Source organism: Coregonus clupeaformis, chromosome 17, assembly GCF_020615455.1.
Source record: "Coregonus clupeaformis isolate EN_2021a chromosome 17, ASM2061545v1, whole genome shotgun sequence".
Taxonomy (NCBI): Eukaryota; Metazoa; Chordata; class Actinopteri; order Salmoniformes; family Salmonidae; genus Coregonus; species Coregonus clupeaformis.
This window is the reverse complement of record NC_059208.1, coordinates 69,723,910-69,747,794: the sequence shown is the minus strand read 5'-3', so window position 1 is coordinate 69,747,794 and position 23,885 is coordinate 69,723,910. Positions and strand designations below refer to the sequence as shown.

General features: G+C 42.5%; 2 protein-coding genes across 6 annotated transcripts in view; one reads left to right on the top strand and one right to left on the bottom strand.

Moving 5' to 3' along the window:
* The first annotated feature begins 1,473 nt into the window (after positions 1-1,473).
* LOC121586932 (retinoic acid receptor RXR-beta-A) lies at positions 1,474-12,795 on the top strand. 5 transcript variants are annotated; one of them, XM_041903989.2, is made up of 13 exons: positions 1,475-1,662; positions 2,641-2,838; positions 3,083-3,227; positions 5,278-5,457; positions 5,919-5,942; positions 6,311-6,471; positions 6,785-6,914; positions 9,650-9,756; positions 9,835-9,854; positions 10,053-10,094; positions 10,191-10,282; positions 10,383-10,488; positions 11,264-12,795. In XM_041903989.2, exons 2-13 carry the CDS (start codon positions 2,698-2,700, stop codon positions 11,409-11,411), a joined length of 1,296 nt encoding a protein of 431 aa, XP_041759923.1. In that variant the 5' UTR covers positions 1,475-1,662; positions 2,641-2,697; the 3' UTR covers positions 11,412-12,795. The 5 variants fall into 5 exon arrangements, with proteins under 5 accessions (XP_041759927.1, XP_041759923.1, XP_041759925.1 ...); XM_041903993.2 differs by lacking the exon at positions 9,835-9,854 and having other exon boundaries at positions 1,474-1,662; positions 6,314-6,471; positions 9,650-9,776; XM_041903991.2 differs by lacking the exon at positions 9,835-9,854 and having other exon boundaries at positions 2,656-2,838; positions 9,650-9,776.
* Positions 12,796-14,747: 1,952 nt separating this feature from the next.
* LOC121585846 (FH1/FH2 domain-containing protein 3-like) overlaps positions 14,748-23,885 on the bottom strand; it is a 229,971-nt gene continuing 220,833 nt past the window's right edge. The window contains exons 22-26 of the mRNA XM_045226596.1: positions 23,374-23,564; positions 22,959-23,151; positions 19,292-19,487; positions 18,636-18,803; positions 14,748-18,258 (exon numbers count right to left, since the gene is read on the bottom strand). Coding sequence (XP_045082531.1) covers positions 18,176-18,258; positions 18,636-18,803; positions 19,292-19,487; positions 22,959-23,151; positions 23,374-23,564 — 831 coding nt within the window. The 3' untranslated portion in view covers positions 14,748-18,175. The remainder of the gene's footprint in view (positions 18,259-18,635; positions 18,804-19,291; positions 19,488-22,958; positions 23,152-23,373; positions 23,565-23,885) is intronic.

Sequence of the window (23,885 nt, the reverse complement as noted above, 5' to 3'; positions counted from 1 at the left end):
TAGTCTTCAGAATGGGTTGTCAAACACTGTAAACCTGAAATCATCGCAACTGTCCATTACTAACATTCAGATCTAACCAAAACATACAATCTGTGACACCCTGTGTTCTACTCTAGTACATAATCCTCTGAAATGGAGGCAACTGACACTCATTGTATCTTAGTTGACTGACTTATTAGGACTCCCTAGTAGCAGGTGTCTAAGAATGTGACTGGACTTGCTTATAAAGGCAGCACATGTTTAGGTTCACCTTTGTCGTAATGTTCCCTGACAAGGTAGTTCATCAGGTTAAACCTTTCGCTCTTATACATAGAGCCTACATGACTAGGGTGTGACGGGTGGTAAGAAAGAACACGGAAGCGTGTCACCAAAAACCACATGATAATTGACCAAAATTACGTAATCACATTGTGAACCTGTTGATAATGGAAAAGTCATTGGTAGGTCTATTCGCTTACAGACAGAAAGCAATTGTCCAAGATTGGACAGTCCAAGTCATTAGTAAGATGCTAAGAATGTGGTTGAGCAATTCAGGTTACTCTGTATGAAGATACCTTCCCAAACGGGTAACAATATAGTTACTGTCTTTTGCTGGTCTGACAAATGAGCGTAAAACAAAATAATTAATCAAGTTAGCGACAGAATTGTTCACTCAAGGGCATGATTAGTGATCAGCAGACCTACTGTTCCCCTTTAAAGAACAAGGAAGTTTAAATTCTGCTTGATGCAAAAGACTAGGAGCCCGCACTGGGGCACATTCGTACGTGAGAATGATTCCCATGTTACATGTCACAAATTTAAAATCAGAATCAGAACTAATAAAGAACACAACCACCAGGGCAAAATGAGCAAACAAAGTAGAAAATAGAAGATTTAACAGTACCTCTGTCATCTCCCGAGGCTGCTTAGCCAACTTCCCATATAGGCTCAACTTCCTAGATTTGCAAAGGCTACACCAAAATATACAGTATGCTAAATTGCATTTTCTCTCAAAATAATCACATGATGAGAAAAGTGAATAAACAAACAGACATTGAGCCATATTGGTTGTATGTCTTATTTTTATTGTTTTATTATTATTTAAGCCAAAATATATTTGAGATTAAGAATCATTGTGAAATAAAGCAGTCTAAATGGCTTACATGCATGTTTTAATTTTAGTTTAACCAGCTGTCCTCTTGTCAAACCACCACCATTATTCAACCATTAAATGTATTAGGAATTTGCAGAATAATATTTTATCATCAGGTGATAAATATCCAAAATCGAGGTCCAAAATCTATGTAGTCTACATTGATTTACATCTATTCATAGTAGCCTAGTTGTATAGTTACATTTTTAAAATGTAATGTTCTTTAATTTGTGAATCTGTTGATTTTCCTTTATATATTAGCTACGGTATATAGAGGGAAATTGCTACATTAGTCCTACCCCTGGTCCATGTTGCAACTGTTTTGCCTAGAGACATTGTGGCTCTAAAGACACTGTCACTGGCATTGAGCCAACATGGCTTCCTTTCCGTGTAAACAACAACAGCATCAAGTGAAGGGGGTTTGAGTTTAGGCCTATTACCTCGCATATGCTCTGTCTCTTGGATTTCGCAAATAATACGCAACTATAAATAGTTATGTAACCTACAACGATGTGCCGAAGGTGTTTCTAGTGAGTATATTGCGCCCCCCCCAATTGTAACTCGCTAATTTATATTTTGAGGCCAACATGAACGTTAGTTAGCTGGCTAGCCTGCTAACGTTAGCTCGCAGGCAAGCTACCACCACCAAGGGATATTGAGTTTGAAGCAGAGTTATCTAGCGAAACATGGTGTGAGTTTTTTTAAAGGTTGATAGTTCGGTACAATTGATGCTTGCTGTGATATTTAATTGCATACAATCAACGTATACATATTTTTAGTTTACATACAGTAGCAACGTGCTAGAGATTAGCTAGCTAACTAAAGTTAGCTAACGTCTGGTCTAATTTACCATTGCTTGCGAACGTTCGCTTGTTAGCCAACAGTACATGTTAGCTTTTCAATTATCGCTAACGCTGGATTAAAGTGATGTCTCATTGGACCACTTGGATGAAACCAGTGTTTATAAATTTTCTTAGCTAACTACGATTAGCTAACGTTAAAGTAAGCTGACCGTCTCATATTTACAGCTATCTAGCGAGGTAACTAGTTAGCTATGTTCGTTAGTTAGCTAACTTAACTAGCTAGCTAGCTACGACGTTTGTTTTATTTTAGCTAACTAGTATAGTGACTGGTAATGTGAAGAGAGGCCTGTCAGTTTATACGATTAAGGAGTATTTATCATTAATACAGTAGCGAGCATACCCCATGCCATGGTAGCTAGCGAGCATGACAGTTATCTAGTCCTTTCTAGTTTTAGTTAAATAGTTTACCTAGCTAGCTAGTAGGAACAACCTAACTAGCTAGCTACCGGTAAGTAATTTGTTAGATCAAATAGTTACTAATGAGAATACCGAATGTCTTACAATCAACTGAATATCGTCAGTAGCTAGGGGCCTACAAGTGGCATTTATGTAAATACTAATACATTTCGCTGGCCACATGAAGTAGCTAACCGTAAAACATTTTTTTGTTATCAATTGTGATAAAGTAACCTTCAACCCCAACAGATTATTGTCCTTCAGACAACTCATCATCCTCCTCTCCGACTGGGTAGTTCAATAGCCATGTCCTCGCATCAGCCCACCAGTTCAGCCTCCAACAGTCCCACCAGCACCTTTGGCTCACCTTTCTCAGTCATCAGCCCCTCACTGGGCTCCCCTGGTGTGGCACCCTCCATGGGTTATGGGCCTATTAGCAGTAGTCAGGTGAGAAACAAACCCAAGGACCTTCTTTTGCTTTTATGTTTGCATTTGAATGATCCTACTCTGTATGTGTTTATTCTCTAGCAATATTTCCAAGCTCAGAGAAGTGCAAGAGTTTGTTGCTCCACACATAAAGGCTGACATTTAGGCTAGCCTAGATGTTTTTTTGTTTTTTTTTAATCAGTCATGATAACAGTATTGTTATATTTTGTTTGTTTTTTTTCTTCACTTTTTTGTTTGTGCACAGATCAACTCTACAATGGGGATGCACTCGATCAGCAGCTCCGATGATGTCAAGCCCCCGTTTGGCTTGAGGCCTATGTCTGCACACAGCCCTGGGATAATGCTCTCCCAGAAACGCATGTGTGCCATCTGTGGAGACCGCTCCTCTGGTGAGTGCTGTGCACTAAGAGCAGGGTTAGTAGAGGTGAAACGTCGGGCCGGGGACTTATTTTAAATCCCTGGCAATTTCAGAGAGGATAATCCTTTTTGTCAGCTGTCTTCAGCTGTGTGTCCTGACCTCTGCATCAGTCTAACCAATGTTCTTTACTGGCCTGTTTGATTCTATGTCAGTATATAAACACTAAAGGCTTTTGAAATGCTGCAGATTCATTAATTAGCGAAGCTCTGTGTAACTCTGCTCGTAAAAAAACAAAAAACTCCTCATTCCTACATAGTGTTGCACGGTATACCGGTACCACGGTAATATCACAGTACCAAAACGTCATGATACCAACATTTTAGAATACTGTAGTACTGTTTCATATGATACTACCGACGTTTTCAGCCCTTCCTATCTCAAGAACCTGCTGGCGCCAGTTATAAAATGTATATAAAGTCAGTTTTGTTTATAAATGTAGTTGAATTTAAGCAGCAGTCATTTGACATTTTTGACATTTTAGTCATTTAGTAGACGCTCTTATCCAGAGCGACTTACAGGAGCAATTAGGGTTAAGTGCCTTGCTCAAGGGCACATCGACAGATTTTTCACCTAGTCGGCTCGGGGATTAGAACCAGCGACCTTTCGATTACTGGCACAACGCTCTTAACCACTAAGCTACCTGCCGCCCCACTCACAGTCTCTTGTATGCGCAGGTCCCGTGTTGCAGCTGTAATCAGCCAGCCGCATCCCCTACCAGCCCGCCCCTCACTCACCTGCTTCTCTCCGTCCGTTCTTCCTCCATCAGTTAAAAAAAATATTATTTAGCTGTGATGGCGAGCGGGGATGCAGACCCTGATGAGTGTTCTGTTAGATTTGTTACATTGGAGCAGCGCGCAAAGCGAGCAATGTTGATACATTGTATCATTTCATCGCCTGTTATAACCAAGAGCACAGACCAGTCTGAGTAGACTTTTCAAGTTCACGGTCATGCAGCCTCTGAGTGTCAGAGAGGGAAAATGGAGCACCGCTTGGTGACAGGCGTGCTTGCTGCTTTACAGCAAAGAAAAGGGCTTGTCTCGAAAATATGACCCATATTACCAGAGATGGCTTTTTTTATTTCTATCGGGATTCACACGTATTTTATATAAATTCAAAAAAAATGTAGCGAGCCATTTTAAACTAATCCCGGGTCGCTAATTATTGCTTTGATAACGAACAACGTTGTTCAGTCATGTTACCTAGCTAGCTAACATCCTGGTAACTTGACAGTAGGTTTAGGCTCATCTGATTGGCCCAGGAAGAAAGGAAAAGGGTTTGCTACTCATGAGATGAGGGCCTAATGGAAGACTAAACGATTTCAAAATCTATTTCTTTCTGGTGCTCCTTAAATTCTGTTTGGTGCCTAACGTTTTAAGAGTTGGGAGCAGTGTGTGTATGTGTTTGTGGGAGAGTGCAAGTGGTGTGTGTGTGTGTTTTATGAGAGTGAGGGAGACAGTGTGTCTGTCTGTGTTAACTGAAGAGTAAAGAAGGTTTCATGCAATGTTTTCCCCTTACTCACACAATGACATGCAGATCGTTATGCATGTACAGTATATCACAGGAGGTTGCTGGCACCTTAGTTGGGGAAGACAGGCTCGTGGTAATGGCTGGAGTGGAATCAGTGGAATGGTATCAAACACATGTTTTCTATGTGTTTGATGCCATTCCATTTGCACCATTCTAGTCATTATTATGAGCCATCCTTCCCTCAGCAGCCTCCACTGATGTATATTCCTTCCTCCTATTCCTCCAGCCAAATCACAGAAAGGCCTTTGCAAAACTTTGCAAATCAGCCATTCTATGCATTATTCTATTATACACTGAACAGTGTGAAGTTAAATTCAATGTGTTGTATTGAGTAGAAGTGTGAATTTTTAGAACAAGTGAACAAGCGTCCGGGGGATGAGGCGAACAGGATTCTAGGCCACTGATTTTTCCCCCACTATGGTACTACTTGGCCTGGTGTCGTATCGTTTTTAAAATGTTGGTGTCGTGACAAGCCTACTCCCCCCCCCACGCAGGTAAGCACTATGGTGTGTACAGCTGTGAAGGCTGCAAGGGCTTCTTCAAACGCACAGTTCGCAAGGACCTGAGCTACACCTGCAGGGATAACAAAGAGTGCCTGGTGGACAAGCGCCAGCGCAACCGCTGCCAGTACTGCCGCTACCAGAAGTGTCTGGCTATGGGCATGAAGAGGGAAGGTGAGGAGGGGAGGGGAGGGGAGGGACTGAATGTTTGGAGCATTCATATTTAATCAATTTTGATGAGAGTTTGTAGGAGTGCTTTTGAAAGGGCAACATAAATAAATAAAAAGATTGAGAGATTGAGAAACTTGTGGGTTTTTAAAACCTGCAGAATCTCCAACTTGACTACATTTTTTTTCAAAGTAGGCTGTTGTAAGAATATATTTTGGATAGACTCAGAAATTGTATAGTTCAAAGGCCAGAATAATTTGGCCAAATGATTGAATATAGGCCTAGCCCAGTAAAACCTTTGACGATCACTTCTATTTGATCATTTTATTGTGTGGGGGAGGGTACGTTGTTTTCAAAGTCATTAACAAAACAGAGGGGGAGAGAATATCGGGGTAGGTTCATATAACTAACCCCTCTTTTCCTCTTACTTTTCTTTCCCCCTATTCTCTCTCTCCCTCCTTCTATAGTGGTCCAAGATGAACGTCAGAAATGTAAGGATAAAGTCATGGAGAGATGAAGAATGATGTGATTGGATGTGGTATTGAGAGATTGCAATTAAACACCAAATGCTCGGCACACACTGGTAGGCTAATTCTCACATCAGAATGGCTAAGAAATGAAAGACGTGAATGCATTATGGTGTAAAAGTATACCAATTTGACCTTTCACCCTGTATGGATGAAGCCTAACACGAGTTAAGATGGGCACAACAGGGTTTCCTCCTTTCTTTTCTAACCCTGTGACTCCACTCCCTCCCGTCCCTCTCCTATTAACCCCCACCCCTCTTCCTGTCTCCCGTCTCTCCCTCTCCCCTCCTGGCTGTGTGGTGTGGTGTGGTTGGGTGCATGGCGGGGTGCAGCAGTCCAGGAGGAGCGTCAGAGGATCAGGGAGCGAGAGGAGGGACTGGAGTGCAGCAGTGCTGTGAACGAGGAGATGCCCGTGGAGAAGATCTTGGAGGCGGAGACGTCCGTGGAGCAGAGGGTGGAGCTCCACTCTGACGCAGGCTCCGCTGGTAGCTCTGTGAGTATACAGGACTATACTGTTGACTGGATCAATATTAGGGTTGCGGAATTTTGCGACGCTAATAAGTATTCGGATAGAGCGGTGTCACCTCAAGGAATTACCTGGCTCCGATTTATAGCCTACTGCTCAACTCTTGGGACGAATATACTTTAAAAACGTTAGATAAACTGCTGTCTGTTTAGCATCGAGATTAAAGGTGTTTTCTTTCCTACTAGGGATTATTGCATTATTTCTAGCTTCAGGATTGGCTTTTAGGGTCTGATGTTATTGCATTTTATGGGATTTTTCTATCTTTTTTTTGTGGTTTTAGCCCCATGATGCGGTGACAAACATCTGCCAGACTGCAGACAAGCAGCTGTTTGCATTGGTGGAGTGGGCCAAGAGGATCCCCCACTTCTCTGAGCTGCCCCTGGATGACCAGGTCATCCTCCTGCGTGCAGGTACCACTGCCTGGAGGGAGGGAGACACCAGGAGGGTGGATGTGATATGCACTGTCTCAAAGAATAGAGTTTAAAAGTGATTTTCTGTTCCTGTATTCATTCAAGAGGCAACCAGAGTAGTGCATATGATGGTGTACATTTCTCTACCAGTGCAAAGCCCAAAAAGACTGATCATAGAGAAGGAGCTGCCCCTATTGTGGGGATATTTGTAACTGCTGTCAATTGTATTACATGCCCGTATATCCTGCTATTATAAAAAAAGACAAGACAGGGAAAGAAAGACCAGAAAAGAGATGGCTCCTAAAAATAAATACAAATATTTAAAATAATAAGTAAAATTTTTTATAATAAATGGTTTAGTACCCAAATGTGTGGTTTTTTAAAAATATAAATAAAAAAGAAGAAAGAAAGAAAGAGCAGCCGCTAATTGTATGCTTTATTCCTCCTCTTTATCCGTCCTTCGTCAGGGGGCTATTGTAGCAGAAATGTCTTTATCCGTCCTTCGTCAGGGGGCTATTGTAGCAGAAATGTACAGTCGTGGTCAAAAGTTTTGAAAACGACACAAGTATTGGTCTTCACAAAGTTCGCTGCTTCAGTGTTATGAGATATTTTTGTCAGATGCTGCTATAGTATACTGAAGTATAATTACAAGAATTCCATAAGTGTCAAAGGCTTTTATTGACAATTACATTTAGTTTATGCAAAAAGTCAATATTTGCAGTGTCAACCCTTCTTTTTCAAGACCTCTGCAATCCGCCCTGGCATGCTGTCAATTAACTTCTGGGCCACATCCTGACTGATGGCAGCCCATTCTTGCATAATCAATGCTTGGAGTTTGTCAGAATTTGTGGGTTTTTGTTTGTCCACCCGCCTCTTGAGGATCGACCACAAGTTCTCAATGGGATTAAGGTCTGGGGAGTTTCCTGGCCATGGACCCAAAATTTCGATGTTTTGTTCCCTGAGCCACTTAGTTATCACTTTTGCCTTATGGCAAGGTGCTCCATCATGCTGGAAAAGGCATTGTTCAGCACCAAACTGTTCTTGGATGGTTGGGAGAAGTTGCTCTCGGAGGATGTGTTGGTACCATTCTTTATTCATGGCTGTGTTCTTAGGCAAAATTGTGAGTGAGCCCCCTCCCTTGGCTGAGAAGCAACCCCACACATGAATGGTCTCAGGATGCTTTACTGTTGGCATGACACAGGACTGATGGTAGCGCTCACCTTGTCTTCTCCGGACAAGGTGTTTTCCGGTTGCCCCAAACAATCGGAAAGGGGATTCATCAGAGAAAATGACTTTACCCCAGTCCTCAGCAGTCCAATCCCTGTACCTTTTGCAGAATATCAGTCTGTCCCTGATGTTTTTCCTGGAGAGAAGTGGCTTCTTTGCTGCCCTTCTTGACACCAGGCCATCCTCCAAAAGTCTTCGCCTCACTGTGCGTGCAGATGCACTCACACCTGCCTGTTGCCATTCCTGAGCAAGCTCTGCACTGGTGGTGCCCCGATCCTGCAGCTGAATCAACTTTAGGAGACGGTCCTGGCGCTTGCTGGACTTTCTTGGGCGCCCTGACGCCTTCTTCACAACAATTTAACCTCTCTCCTTGAAGTTCTTGATGATCTGACAAATGGTTGATTTAGGTGCAATCTTACTAGCAGCAATATCCTTGCCTGTGAAGCCCTTTTTGTGCAAAGCAATGATGACGGCACGTGTTTCCTTGCAGGTAACCATGGTTAACAGAGGAAGAACAATGATTTCAAGCACCACCCTCCTTTTAAAGCTTCCAGTCTGTTATTCTAACTCAATCAGCATGACAGAGTGATCTTCAGCGTTGTCTCGTCAACACTCTCACCTGTGTTAACGAGAGAATCACTGACATGATGGCAGCTGGTCCTTTTGTGGCAGGGCTGAAATGCAGTGGAAATGTTTTTTTTGGGATTAAGTTCATTTTCATGGCGAAGAGGGACTTTGCAATTCATCTGATCACTCTTCATGACATTCTGGAATATATGCAAATTGCCATCAAAACTGAGGCAGCAGAATTAGTATTTGTGTCATTCTCAAAACCTTTGACCACGACTGTATATCTGTCCTTCGTCAGGGGGCTATTGTAGCAGAAATGTCTTTAGCTGTCCTTCAGGGGGATATTATAGCAGAAATGTATTTAGCTGTCCTTCGTTAGGGGGCTATTGTAGCAGAAATGTCTATTGTCCTTCGTCAGGGGGCTATTGTAGCAGAAATGTATTTACTGTCCTTTGTCAGGGGGCTATTGTAGCAGAAATGTCTGTCCTTCATCAGGGGACTATTATAGCAAAAATATCTTTACTGTCCTTCGTCAGGGGGCTATTGTAGCGGAAATGTCTTTACTGTCCTTCGTCAGGGGGCTATTGTAGCAGGAAAGTCTTTACTGTCCTTTGTCAGGGGGCTATTGTAGCTGAAATGGCTGAATCCACTAATTTGAAGGGGTGTCCACATACTTTTGACAATGTAGAGTAAGAGCGCAAGAAGCAATCCATAATCTATCAATCGATACATTATTAATCCAATTTATCAGTAGCACCATGAGTTAACTCTGTTGGACAGTAGCAAATGCCCCAGAGGTTGTTGATGTCCCTAATAAGGTCCTTCTCTGCTCCTCTCTGCTCTTCTGTCCTGTGTATCTGTCCTGTCCCATCGGTCTCTCCTCCCTCCTCTGCTCCTCTCCTGTCTTCTCCCCTCTCGTTTTCTCCTGTGTGTGTCAGGATGGAATGAACTTCTGATCGCCTCATTCTCCCACCGCTCCATCGCTGTGAAGGACGGGGTCCTGCTGGCCAATGAGCTGCACCGGGACAACGCACACAGTGCAGGGGTGGCGGCCATCTTTGACAGGTAAGCACACAGTGCAGGGGTGGCGGCCATCTTTGACAGGTAAGCACACAGTGCAGGGGTGGCGGCCATCTTTGACAGGTAGGCACACAGTATGCGGCTAAGTTTCCCCTTGGTACAGATCTAGGATCAGCTTCCCCTAACATTAACCACTAGTGGGGAAAACGTACAATATTATAATAATAGCATAATTACCATCGAGATGTGTGTATAATAACAGTGTTGTATTAAATTCTGTGATCATCATAATGTGAAAACACGCTGTAATTGACCCCACAGGGAGAGTGTGCAGAGTGCAGAGGTGGGAGCCATATTTGACAGGTAATAAAACACACACACACACACCAAGTATATGTCTATGTCGACAATTTTTGACATGTTCTGTTTACACTTGTCTTCCCTCCGTTCCTCCTATAGAGTTCTCACTGAGCTGGTCAGTAAGATGAGAGACATGCAGATGGACAAGACCGAGTTGGGCTGCCTCAGAGCCATCGTCCTCTTCAACCCAGGTACTCTATTATTAACATTAGTCCCTCATACAATGTTACCTCTGCACGTTTACTGTCATGGTTTCGTTCCAATAACTGTTGTGTGTTGTCCCTCCCTCAGACGCTAAAGGTCTATCCAACACCGGGGAGGTGGAGCTCCTGAGAGAGAAGGTCTATGCGTCACTGGAAGCCTACTGCAAGCAGAAATACCCAGAGCAGCAGGGAAGGTAGGCATTAATGTGCTACATGCTTTAGTACTAGTATCCCATACACTAAAAGGAATGTACATTTGTATCATGTATAAAACAATATATGCTAATCTGCTATCCTGTGTTGTGCTGCTAACTGGCACTGTAAGTGCTAGGAGTGTTGCTGTTGCATTCATGTAGCTTATTAATGTCCTGTTACAGAGGGTAGTGCGTACGGCCCAGTACATCACTGGGGCCAAGCTTCCTGCCATCCAGGACCTCTATACCAGGCGGTGTCAGAGAAAGGCCCTAAAAATTGCCAAAGACTCCAGCCACTCTAGCCATAGACTGTTCTCTCTGCTACCGCACGGCAAGCGGTACCGGAACGCCAAGTCTAGGTCCAAAAGGCTCCTTAACAGCTTCTACCCCCAAGCCATAAGACTCCTGAACAGCTAATCATGGCTACCCGGACTATTTGCTCTGTTTATTATCTATGCATAGTCACTTTACCTCTACCTACATGTACATATGACCTCAATTACCTTGACTAACCTGTGGCCCCGTACATTGACTCTGTACCGGCACCACCTGTATATAGCCTCGTTAATGTTATTTTATTATTAGTCTTTAATTATTATTATTATTTTAGTAAATACTTTCTTAACAGTTATTTTTCTTAACTGCATTGTTGGTTAAGGGCTTGTAAGTAAGCATTTTACTGTAAGGTCTACACCTGTTGTATTCGGCACATGTGACAAATACAAATTTATTTTGATTTTGTTATTTCATTCCCTCCCTCTCCTCCCCTCCTCAGGTTTGCTAAGCTCCTCCTCAGGCTGCCAGCTCTACGTTCTATTGGCTTGAAGTGTTTGGAGCACCTGTTCTTCTTCAAGCTGATTGGTGACACCCCTATCGACACGTTCCTAATGGAAATGCTTGAAGCGCCTCATCAGTTGGCATAGAGGTGGTGGGAGTGGAGAGGTGTTCTGTGGCCGGGGTTAGATAGCTTGGGTCTGGGGATTTGCTGGAGTGGGACTGCACTTTTAGTTATTTGGGGAATTCAGCAATTTCTCTCACTGCTGTCTGGGTTATGCTATTTAGTACACCACCACATTGTCTCTTTCAGAGCATACATCCCTAAGACTTGTGATCTACAGGCTGGTGCTATATATTAATATAACTTCTTGAATAACTGAGAGAGGGAAAAAAATAGTAAAGTATTTTTAAAAAATTGGACGCTTTAGTTCCCTTACTCTGGTTTATCGAAGCTACAATTTGGGTAAATGTTTTTTATATAACTATGTTCATGCTTTTTAGACGAACCCCAAATGATAAGCTTAAATTCTGTAAGTGATCCCACCCGTAACCTGTTTTTAAAATGAAGGTAACCTGGATGCAACGAGACTAATTTAACCTTTTTATCATTTATAATTGGAACAAGATCTTTTTGAAAAAAACATTAAAAACAGGTTTTATTGTCAAATCTTGGGAAAGTACATTACTGTACCAAGCGAGCGCTCACTGCATACCATGTGTCTGACTCTTAGCTCCTAGTGGTTTTGTATCCCTCTCAGATGACCAGAAAGCAACATGTTAACAATAAACCCAGGATACAAAATGAGTAGGTGAATCACAACCGAACACGGAGCAGATTTGTGTTGACTGTGTTGAGTAGCTTTATTTGTCTAGTAATATGCTATTAGCGTTGTTTATCTCTTTGCTGTTTTGTAAAATGTAATCACCTTGCAGGCAAAAAGATTGAGCTACATTGCACATTTTTGCAATGTACTATTTCTACACCATACTATACAAGTAATCAAATGTCTGGCCAGCAAACAGTCTAGTGTTTGTACTTTTGGTGCTATATGACAGACATTTGCCATAACTCATTTCAGCCATACACCAAACTGCAAACTGAAAAAATTATGCAAGAAACAAAAAAATAATAATCTAAAATGTTGTAAATGTAGCAATACAAAATGAATACATATGCTTTCTTTCTGCTTGTCAACTTGTCTGTTCTGGGGTTTTTACAAAGTTAATCATTGTCTGTTTTAGAAAGGGAATACTCCAATATGTAATTTATCTAAACAATTTTAAGGTACTGTGCAAATATTGTTCAGGGAAAATACTATATATTGATAGGTTTGAATAATGAGGTCAGGAGACAGACAAATTATGTAATAATTGATATGTGCCCTTGCTATTAGTTCACCAATTGTATAGAGCAGATCATGTCTTAGGTTGTACTGGATTCCCTAAAGCCCTGTTTATACATTTACATTTTAGTCATTTAGCAGACGCTCTTATCCAGAGCGACATACAGTTAGAGAGTGCATACATTTTCATACCTGGTTCTAACATGCATCCTTTGTCCTGATCCTGTCCACATTCTGATTGTGCCCACATTTTCAGACAGATGTAGACGATTAAAAGATGCATTGTGATCAGATCTTCCTGACCACCCCAGGAGGTAGTCAGGCACGCATTGTGTCTGGGTATCTTACAAGTGTAGACATATGGACAGTGAAACCATTTAAAGCACAATTATTCCACCTTCTAAAATCATTAACAGGTGGCACCATTGTCTTATGGCAGTATGTGTCATAAAGTAAATAAATACATATTATTTTGATAGAATAGCTCTCAAATAATTTGCATACAGGGAGGGACCAGGAAATCTGGTCACAATGCAGACACACTGGACAGATACGAGACACATTTTACTACCATGTGTAAACATATTTCTGAGAATGTGGACAAGATCAGGAAAAAGGACGCGTGTTAGCACCAGGTATAAACGAGGCTTTTGAATCACATTCAGCTGAATCTCATTGTTTGGGATTTTTTTTGTGCGTTCTATAGTAGTAGTTTTTCCTGTTTCCTTTTTTTTTTGGAGCTAGTTGTCTTGTTCATCCTCTCTCTGCTTACAGTTTATAAAAAAAACACAAACCGTAATCACGTTTAAAGATCCCTGACACCTGTGGACATAGACATATTAAACAAGACCAAATATGAGTTTTGTATGATGATCATGTGTGAACACCTGAACAAGTGTATTGGTATATGTGTCATTATCCTGTATAAGCTCTGGAGCAGTATAAAGATCCGTGTGGATAAGTGAATTACAGCTTGGGTAATGTGGACTGAAAATAAAGAGGTTCAACTTTTCTTTCTTGTCAATTGAATGTTTCTTTGTGGTTTGTATCGGATGTCAACTTCTCACAGACAAAAGAAATGGGGGGAACTCTGTGGCATTGAGAAGTACAAACATAATTTAGTTAAACAAAACAGATTATTATTTTTTTTACATTGCGTCTGTCTAAATTAGAGTAAAATGTTGCCTTTGCCTTATGACCTTGTTGGGCTGCAGTACGAGTCAGTCACCACCAGAGGAACCCATACACACCGTCAGCGGTTGTTTCTGTCCTGCTTCAGAGCCCCCTGTTGGTTAGCCTTGTCCAATACCCTCCCTGTTGGTTAGCCTTGTCCCATTCCCTCCCTGTTGGTTAGCCTTGTCCCATTCCCTCCCTGTTGGTTAGCCTTGTCCCATTCCCTCCCTGTTGGTTAGACTTGTCCAATACCCTCCCTGTTGGTTAGCCTTGTCCAATACCCTCCCTGTTGGTTAGCCTTGTCCCATACCCTCCCTGTTGGTTAGCCTTGTCCCATTCCCTCCCTGTTGGTTAGCCTTGTCCCATTCCCTCCCTGTTGGTTAGCCTTGTCCCATACCCTCCCTGTTGGTTAGCCTTGTCCCATTCCCTCCCTGTTGGTTAGCCTTGTCCCATACCCTCCCTACTGGATAGCCTACAGCAGATACAGTATATGGTGGACATGAATTCAGTATGCTACAACAGATACAGTATATTGTGGACATTAATTCAGTATGCTACAGCAGATACAGTATACAGTGGAAATTAATTCAGTATACTACAACAGCTACAGTATATGGTGGACATTAATTCAGTATACTACAACAGATACAGTATATGGTGGACATTAATTCAGTATACTACAACAGATACAGTATATGGTGGACATTAATTCAGTATACTACAACAGATACAGTATATGGTGGACATGAATTCAGTATGCTACAACAGATACAGTATATGGTGGACATTAATTCAGTATGCTACAACAGATACAGTATATGGTGGACATTAATTCAGTATGCTACAGTAGATACAGTATAGGGCCAGGCTATTAGTAGTGGCTCTGGGGTTATTACCAGAACACATTTAAGAAAGAATTATACTTTTTTTTCCTCACACAACAAATTCACACAATGTCGCTGAATGTTTCTTAAAAGCCTTTTTATTGCAAGATTTTAATACATACAGTTTTTGTTGGAGGAGGGCAAAGACGCAAGAAAAGCTCACAAAGTGTGGATGTGCTTGTGTCCAAGTCCCACACTGACTTGTTATGGTACAGCAGTGGATGAAAAGGAACTAATATATCCAATCAGAGACAACATGGGTTGCATCCCAAATGGCACCCTGTTCCCTACACAGTGCACTACTTTTGGACTCTGGGCCCTGGTAAAAAGTAGTGCACTATATAGGGAATAGGGTGCCATTTGGGACACACAGCCATGTTTTATTGCATGCGATGGAATCAAAGGCTGCTGAAGGTTCCATATATTCCAATATTTCAGATTGAGCCGACATATGCAGCGTTTACCATGAATGCAGTCTACGCTAATGCTGGAACATTGGCTTTACATTTCAATCACGCTATAACGCTGAACTTCAGCGATACAGATTGAATCCAGCCCTAGGTGGTTACATCGATCACTCCGTCTATCCTAATGTGTTTCAAGTCATGTGCAGAGTTAAAACAATAAAACATAAACGCTAAGCCTCTGAGCATTCAAATCAAATGAATCTCCTTTTATCGCTAACATAACGTGACACACCACATCTGTAGAATTTTTTTTTTTAACCATGCATGGCTTGGTTTTCACTTAAATTACAATTTCCATAGAATAACACTGCTTTAAAAAAAACAACATAATACACTATTCTATACAAAATACCAACAAATGAAAGACATAAAACACATCGTTGTGACATTTACATCATTTTACAGCATTCTTCCCCCATTATTACTTTACATGTACATTGAGTTTTTTTAATTTTTAATTTTACAATACTCAAAATTACCATCTGAGAAAAAGGCTGAAAGAATATACTTTCTCACTTTGTTAATGTTCTGGTTTTCCTCAATAAAAGACGCATGCTACAAATGGTGTATAAGGTGCTGGATAGTTTCATACCAAATTGTAAGTTCTCCATGAGAAAGACATAGGTGTGTGACTGTTATGTTGTGGCGTGGTTTGTGTTGCTGCAAGCATATATTCTTTCATGTTTAGTCGACAATGGCTATGTTTCCATCACAGTGAATGTTTGTTACTGTGTAGAAACTCTCTACACAATTCCAAATGTAAACTGGAATTATGCACTTTAAAAAACTAGCTAGCTAGCTGACTACAACCACTATACCTCAATAAAAGTCAACAGTGTAGGAAAGTTCAGATATAGTATATGCCCTAATTTTAAATTAAGGCAAATGGAAACAACTAATATCTTTTTGTACAACCTTTTTTTGTGACAAAACTGCTAAAATTGAAATATTGTCTCTAGACACTCAGCTATAACTCTAGTTTAGTTGTCAAATGGAAGATAAATGTTTCCAGGACATCAAGCCATGGAACATAGTACTGAAATGTATTAATCTAGGAACGAATAAAAACAGGAAGTCACAGCTGTTGAATTGACCTATGGAGGAAGTACTTTCATTACACACAGTAATGTTTTCTGTAACAAATATCTCCCTGAACATGACTGAATAAATAGACTTGTCTATAAAAGGCACTCATTCAGTTGAAGCTCATTAAGTTTTTCTAGAATAACCAATTATTAATCTCTTACTTTTTTTCTATTCTTAAATGTTGCTTAAAGAGAGAGTATGTACATGTAACTAGTGTAAATATATCTCCCTGTCAGATCTAACACCCTACAATAAGTATGTTTCAAGCATAGAAGAAATGTCCTGCAGCAAACAACAGCAAGAGCTTGCGTAACACTGGTGTCATGCATGCAACACGTGTAATTGTAGGTACTAGGCAGGCCTAGAGGCTAAAGCTTGAACATGTATGTTGTAGGTAGGCCTATAGGTTAAAGCTGTAACATTCGCTACGCGTGATTGACAGACATCGGTCTGTCTGGACCCAGTAGCATCGTCCCTTCTGTACACTTGTCAACTCACAGACTGTTCTCACCAAAGTTGATGACTGATATGTTATGTGTTTTTTAAAAGTGGAATAGAGTAATTAAATTGTATGTAGCAAATTATACTTTCCCTCAACACATCATGGCGTGTCCTCTTGGAATTCCAGTTTGTTCCATCTGCGTAAAATCCAACTTAATCAACAACATGCAACATATGTGACACATTTTTGTTTGCAAAAGTCAATGGAATCTGTTCACCTTTCCTCAGAAATTAGATGGTATAATCAACTGTGCTACTGTTTCATTGCTGGTTCTATCTGGTGTATTTTTAAAATTCATATATCTGAGTGGTACATCAGTGTGTGTCAAGGATTTCACATTCCTTTCCTCTAAATATCCAACTTCTACATCCAGTGCAAATATTCCTTCTCTGAGCACCTTCTTCTCACGCATTAAAGTATTTTAAAACCCCCAAAAACGACCACAGTAGTATAGTAGAACAAAACAGCCTGTGGACACAGCCATTTCTATATAAACAAATGCTCATCATTAGTGGGGATAGATAGCATCAATGCTAACGTCTTTAACATCAATGCTAACGTCTTTAACATCAATGCTAACGTCTTTAGCATCAATGCTAACTTATTTAGCATCAATGCTAACTTCTTTACTATTCAACTCCGAGGCCTTTTGGGTTCAGACACAAGTCCACAGTGATTAAAGCACTCATGTGTGCTTCAGAAGTCCTGAGGCTAAAGGTCTTCTGTGTGGGTAAGTCTCAATTTGTATCTTTCAGTCACAGGGTGAATCTCAATTGAGAAAAAGGTTAGGGAGGAGGAACCTCAGATCTAGTCCTCCAATGCCTTGTATAGACAGAGGTGAGGATAGAAGACACAAGGAATCAAGGAAATACAACTGAGATTCACCGCTAGTCATGTGGTCACTATGAGCTTCATCAAGTGATTAAGACTTACATTTGGGATGGGAGATGTTCCTCAAAGACCTCAGCCTCGTATTCAAACGTTAGGAGAAACAACTGATAGGAACAACATGAAACACTCATGTCGGCACAGCAGCATAGTGTAGTGGTTGGGATGCTGAACTCTACCTGAGTGTGTGTGGAGCTGGGTCATCTGGATCACTGAACCCCTTTAACTGCCCCTATACCAATACCACTTTGCCCACTGAAAACCATCTATTAACCTGGATGAGGACCATAATCCTCATGGTCTCTTCCTGACAATTGTCTACCATCTTAACCAGGTGGCACACTGTGTCACAGCTACCTGCACAAACCACAGACAGAAAGGTGAGCTACAGTCATCATAAAGCTGAACCAGGGGAAAGACCAAGCTAAGCGATGGTGCAGCAGTGGACTGGCTGGCTGGTTGAGCAGGGGTTAGAGGTCAGGGGTCAGTGAAGGGCGGGGCAGTAAGAGGGTTTCCCAGGTCTCTGTGTGTGCTGGGCTGCTGGATCCAGCTCTACTTCTCTTCCTGTCACACAGCCATCTCTGAACCACTGGACAACCCCAAGGCATTGGCCTCCTCTGGCGTCAGACCGGTTTTCAGTGTTCTTCTCACTGTAGAGAGGGAGAGGGGGAGGGAGAGAGAGAGAGAGAGAGAGAGAGAGAGAGAGAGAGAGAGAGAGAGAGAGAGAGCGAGGGGACAGGAGTCATGAAGAGGTTTTAATAGAACTGGATGTATTTACTGTAGCAGTGTGTTGTTAGTGTTGTGTTGAACTGTATCACTCTTCAGGTGATGCTGGAAAATAAGATAGTGTGCATTAACACTGACAGAATATCCACAATTAGATGTCGGAGGCAGTTAAACCTTTGGCCACACCACATCCAAAGCTAATGTAAGGATACTTTAAAAAGAAAAGTTGCAAATCTGATGTCAAACAAAGGCAACTCTTACTTCAAATATTTTGTTAGTGTAAAAAGGCCCTCTGACTCACGTGACTTGCGGTTGGCTCTGGACCTCTTCCTCTCGCGAGGCTCTATCCGTGTCCTGGGCCCCTGAGTGGCTGACCTGACGATGCGCTCCATGATCTCGTCTGCAGCGTCTGTCTCTGTGCAATTGGGTGGGTCATCGATCACTGATGAGCCCCATGGACCCACACGGCCTAGGAGAGAAGGAGAGAAGACAAGGAGAGGAGAGAAGAGAAGGAGAGAAGAGAAGGAGAGAAGAGAAGGAGAGGAGAGAAGGAGAGGAGAGAAGGAGAGAAGAGAAGGAGAGGAGAGAAGACAAGGAGAGAAGGAGAGAACAGAAGAGAAGGAGAGGAGAGAAGGAGAGGAGAGAAGGAGAGGAGAGAAGAGAAGGAGAGAAGAGAAGAGAAGGAGAGGAGAGAAGGAGAGAAGAGAAGGAGAGGAGAGAAGGAGAGAAAATAAGGAGAGAAATTAAGGAGAGAAGACAAGGAGAGAAGAGAAGGAGAGAAGACAAGGAGAGAAGACAAGGAGAGAAGACAAGGAGAGAAGACAAGGAGAGAAGGAGAGAGGAGAAGGACAGACAGGATCAACCTCATGTGTAGTGGAGCTGGCGGTGTAAAAAAGTCCTTCAGAAGTTTATCTTTTTTCCAGGAGTTGTGTGAAGGTGGTGGACCGTCAGACTGACCTGGTCTGCTGGCTCTGGTGCGTGTGCGTAGACCAGGCACGGTGGATGCTCCACTCTCACTGCAGCCCTGCAAGCTGCTCTTCAGCACTGCCTTCATGTTCTCATGCTCTGCTGCATCCTCTGCATACTGCAGACCCTGCGGCAGCACACCCTCCTGGCTTACAGGCCCCGGGGCGCTACCGCCAAACTTTCCATCCTGTGGGGTGGAGGAGGAGAGAAGAGCTAGGTTAGAGATGAAACTTCCTAAATCTATGTATTAAAATGGTTCAATTGGTCATCATTCTCTGGCACCATCAACAGCACTCTGAAACAATTAGAAACGGTCACATGCTGCGTGCACTTTTTAAAATTGTATCCCACAAACAGAAGCCATATTTATTTAGTATCTGTAACAAACCAACAACGAACAAACCAATAACCCCACCCCAACAAAAACACACACTCAAAAAACCATTCAACACATTTCTTTGTCATAACTTATTAGTCATAAGTTAACAGTACTTAGACCTAAGTTATCAGCGCTATGTGACGACCGTCTTATGAACCTTTACATTACATACAGTGAAGTAAAACCTAACCATCTGTATTGAAACCTGCTGATTTCTTCCCTGTTGACAGTCAGAGCCATCTTGGTTCCATTATAGAACAAACAGAGCTGTATAACCTGATCCTGGTCAGCAGGCTGTGGCTTCATCCCAAATGGCACCCATTCCTTTTATAGTGCACTACTTTTGACAAGTACTCTGGTGAGAAGTAGTGCACTATACTGTATAAGGAATAGGGTGGCATTTGGGACTCAGGCTCTCATGTGGACCTCATTGGGTTTTAAGAGATGAACCTCTGGTTCTTATGAGGTCTATTACCCAGGATTAGGTTCTATCAGGAAGTGCTTGTCTGTGGATTCTGACCTCCTGGGGTCTGGTTTGAGTTTGGCCTACCCTGCTTCCCTTGCCTGTGGACTTGCAGTGAACAGAACTTCCATAGCCTACCTTTCCACACACACACACACACACACACACATACACACTGATAAGGAAGCACGCATGCACGCACACAGACGCACACGCAAACACACACATACACACACCCCTAACCCTAACCCCTAACCTAACTCTAAACCTAACCCCTAACCCCTAACCAAATGGCACCCTATTCCCTATACAATCAAATCAAATCAATCAAATAAAATGTTATTGGTCACATACACATATTTAGCAGATGTTATTGTGGGTGTAGCGAAATGCTTGTGTTCCTAGCTCCAACAGTGCAGTAATACCTAGCTAAATGCTTGTGTTCCTAGCTCCAACAGTGCAGTAATACCTAGCTAAATGCTTGTGTTCCTAGCTCCAACAGTGCAGTAATACCTAGCTAAATGCTTGTGTTCCTAGCTCCAACAGTGCAGTAATACCTAGCTAAATGCTTGTGTTCCTAGCTCCAACAGTGCAGTAATACCTAGCTAAATGCTTGTGTTCCTAGCTCCAACAGTGCAGTAATACCTAGCTAAATGCTTGTGTTCCTAGCTCCAACAGTGCAGTAATACCTAGCTAAATGCTTGTGTTCCTAGCTCCAACCGTGCAGTAATACCTAGCTAAATGCTTGTGTTCCTAGCTCCAACAGTGCAGTAATACCTAGCTAAATGCTTGTGTTCCTAGCTCCAACAGTGCAGTAATACCTAGCTAAATGCTTGTGTTCCTAGCTCCAACCGTGCAGTAATACCTAGCTAAATGCTTGTGTTCCTAGCTCCAACCGTGCAGTAATACCTAGCTAAATGCTTGTGTTCCTAGCTCCAACAGTGCAGTAATACCTAGCTAAATGCTTGTGTTCCTAGCTCCAACAGTGCAGTAATACCTAGCTAAATGCTTGTGTTCCTAGCTCCAACCGTGCAGTAATACCTAGCTAAATGCTTGTGTTCCTAGCTCCAACAGTGCAGTAATACCTAGCTAAATGCTTGTGTTCCTAGCTCCAACCGTGCAGTAATACCTAGCTAAATGCTTGTGTTCCTAGCTCCAACAGTGCAGTAATACCTAGCTAAATGCTTGTGTTCCTAGCTCCAACAGTGCAGTAGAATAGAGTGCCATTTGGGAGGCACCTCTAGTATTCAGTAAATACTGTAAAGACTGTAAATACTAAATCTAGTAGATGTTTTTTTTTAAATGTTGCCTGTTAGTAGAGTTACATTCTAGTAGGACTCAATAACAACTCAAAGATTTGGCAGTACACACACACATGCACCTGTTCGCACTTTCACACACACACACCCATACCTCACCGTCCTCTTCATCCTCACTCTACAGACGAACAGGAGGAAGATGAAATGAAGAGGAAGACACATACAAGGAGATGTTAATGGTCCCCTGTAGCTCAGTTGGTAGAGCATGGCGCTTGCAATGCCAGGGTTGTGGGTTCGTTTCCCACGGTGGGCCAGTATGAAAATGTATGCACTCACTAACTGTAAGTCACTCTGGATAAGAGCATCTGCTAAATGACGTAAATGATAATAAGGCATGTGCTGGAGGCGTCATAGTCAAACAGAATGAGCAGAAATATGAAAATAATCATGAGGAATGTTCTATTGTGTAAATGTCTTTGATGTGTGAAGAGGTTATCTAAAACCTGCTGTCGACTATTAACACACGTTTAGTCTTTTTAATACTTTTTATGGTCCACAAATTCACCAATGGGTATGACGACCACACAACTGTGCTCCGCTCCTCCCTGTAAGAGCAGCGTGATCACGCTGTGGGCTAGATATTTCTGCTGCAGGGACATCCAAAGGTTTGAATTTTTCACACAGTGATTGAATTAGGGTGCTCTTGAACTGGAGGGGAACCCCACCAAGGACAACAGGCCCTGGAGTGCTGCTCCATCTCCCTCCTACAGCCGGCTGCAGGCCCCTCTGGGCTGGAGGGAGTTTAATCATCACACAGGGAGGAGGGGGAGCAGAAGGAGGAGGAGGAGGAGGAGGAGGAGGAGGAGGAGAGGAGGAGGAGGAGGAGGTGGAGAGGGAAGAGGAGCAGGAGGGGTAGGAGGATGGGTATAAGGAAGAGGAGTAGGAATGCGAGGAGGGGATCAGTCCTGCTGTTTTAGAAGAGGATACATTGGAAATAGATCACTGATTATTGTTACAGTAACCAATCACTGTACTGGATGTATGAAACTATGCTGATGTCATTGGAAATGAATGCGTTGTCTGAGGTGACCTGTGGCCACGGGTTTGGAGAGTGAGCAGGTATGAAATCCTCAGGATGAGAATGAGGAAGTTGAAGAAAGACATTGAGAGAGTCTCAGTTGAAGAGAACGCAGGAGAAGACAGGAGAAGACAGGAGAACGCAGGAGAAGATAGGAGAACACAGGAGAAGATAGGCGAACACAGGAGAAGAAAGGAGAACAAAGGAGAACGCAGGAGGACACAGGAGAAGATAGGAGAACACGGGAGAACACAGGAGAAGACAGGAGAAGACAGGAGAACAAGGACAAAGGACAAAGAGACAAGGGACTAAAAGCGTTTAAATATACAAGGTCTGCGTCCTTAATGGCACCCTATTCCCTTTATATTGCACAATTTTTTAGCAGAGCCCTGGTCAAAAGTAGTGCACTATATAGGGAGTAGGGTGCCATTTGGCCCACTTCCCATGACCAGGCCTGTTAGGTGAACAACAACACTCACATCTGTGATCATCTTTCCTCTGGTCTTGTTCCTCTCTCTGTGGTTGGCCCTCTTCTGTTTCTGCTGCAGGACGCGTTCCCGCGTGGTCCGGTACTCCAGGGCAAACTCACTGAGGATCTTACTGAAGCGGTGGATGCTGACCTCCCGCACAGCGTAGGCTGGATGGCCCAGGAACAACAGGAAGGCATGGAACCTGCAAGACGTAGAGAGAGAGAGAGAAAAAAAAACATGATGACATTACATTGGAGTTTACGCTGTCAGATATCGCACCGTTATCTCTCTCTGGAGAAACAGATGGGGTCGAAGCTACGTTGGATGGTCTCACTCTGGAGAAACAGATGGGGTCGAAGCTACGTTGGATGATATTTCAACTAGGTAAAAGAATGCATCAGAAGAACCTTCACTATAATCATACCGGTTGATAATTCTCCGATGGACGATCTTCAGGATGATGATTCTCTCTGCACAGTCCTTTAGGAAGTCGGACATCTTCTGTTTGAGCGCAGGCTTCATCTCGTGCTTGGCGATGACCTTGAGGTGGTCCCACGATGCTTTGCAGCGTCGCTCCATCTGGCTCAGGTTGTCTTGGAGCTGGTCGAAGTCCACCTGAGAACAAACATGACAGAGAAGAAGATTACTTTATTGTCCCTGGATTAGTTTAGGGGTTAGGCTAAGTGCCTTTCTCAAGATGCACAACGGCAGGAATTGGCATTTTGGATTTGATACAAACAACCGTCATTATTCATGAGTAACACCTAAAGCTGCCTACATGGACATAAACTAAATGATGTATGACAATGATCATTGATTAGGGCCTAGGTTCAATCCGGACTGCAGAACATCCAAATTATAGATAACACAACTTAAATTTAAAGGTCATTTCCGATTGAGCCGACATATGCAGCGTTTACCGTGAATTTGGTCTCT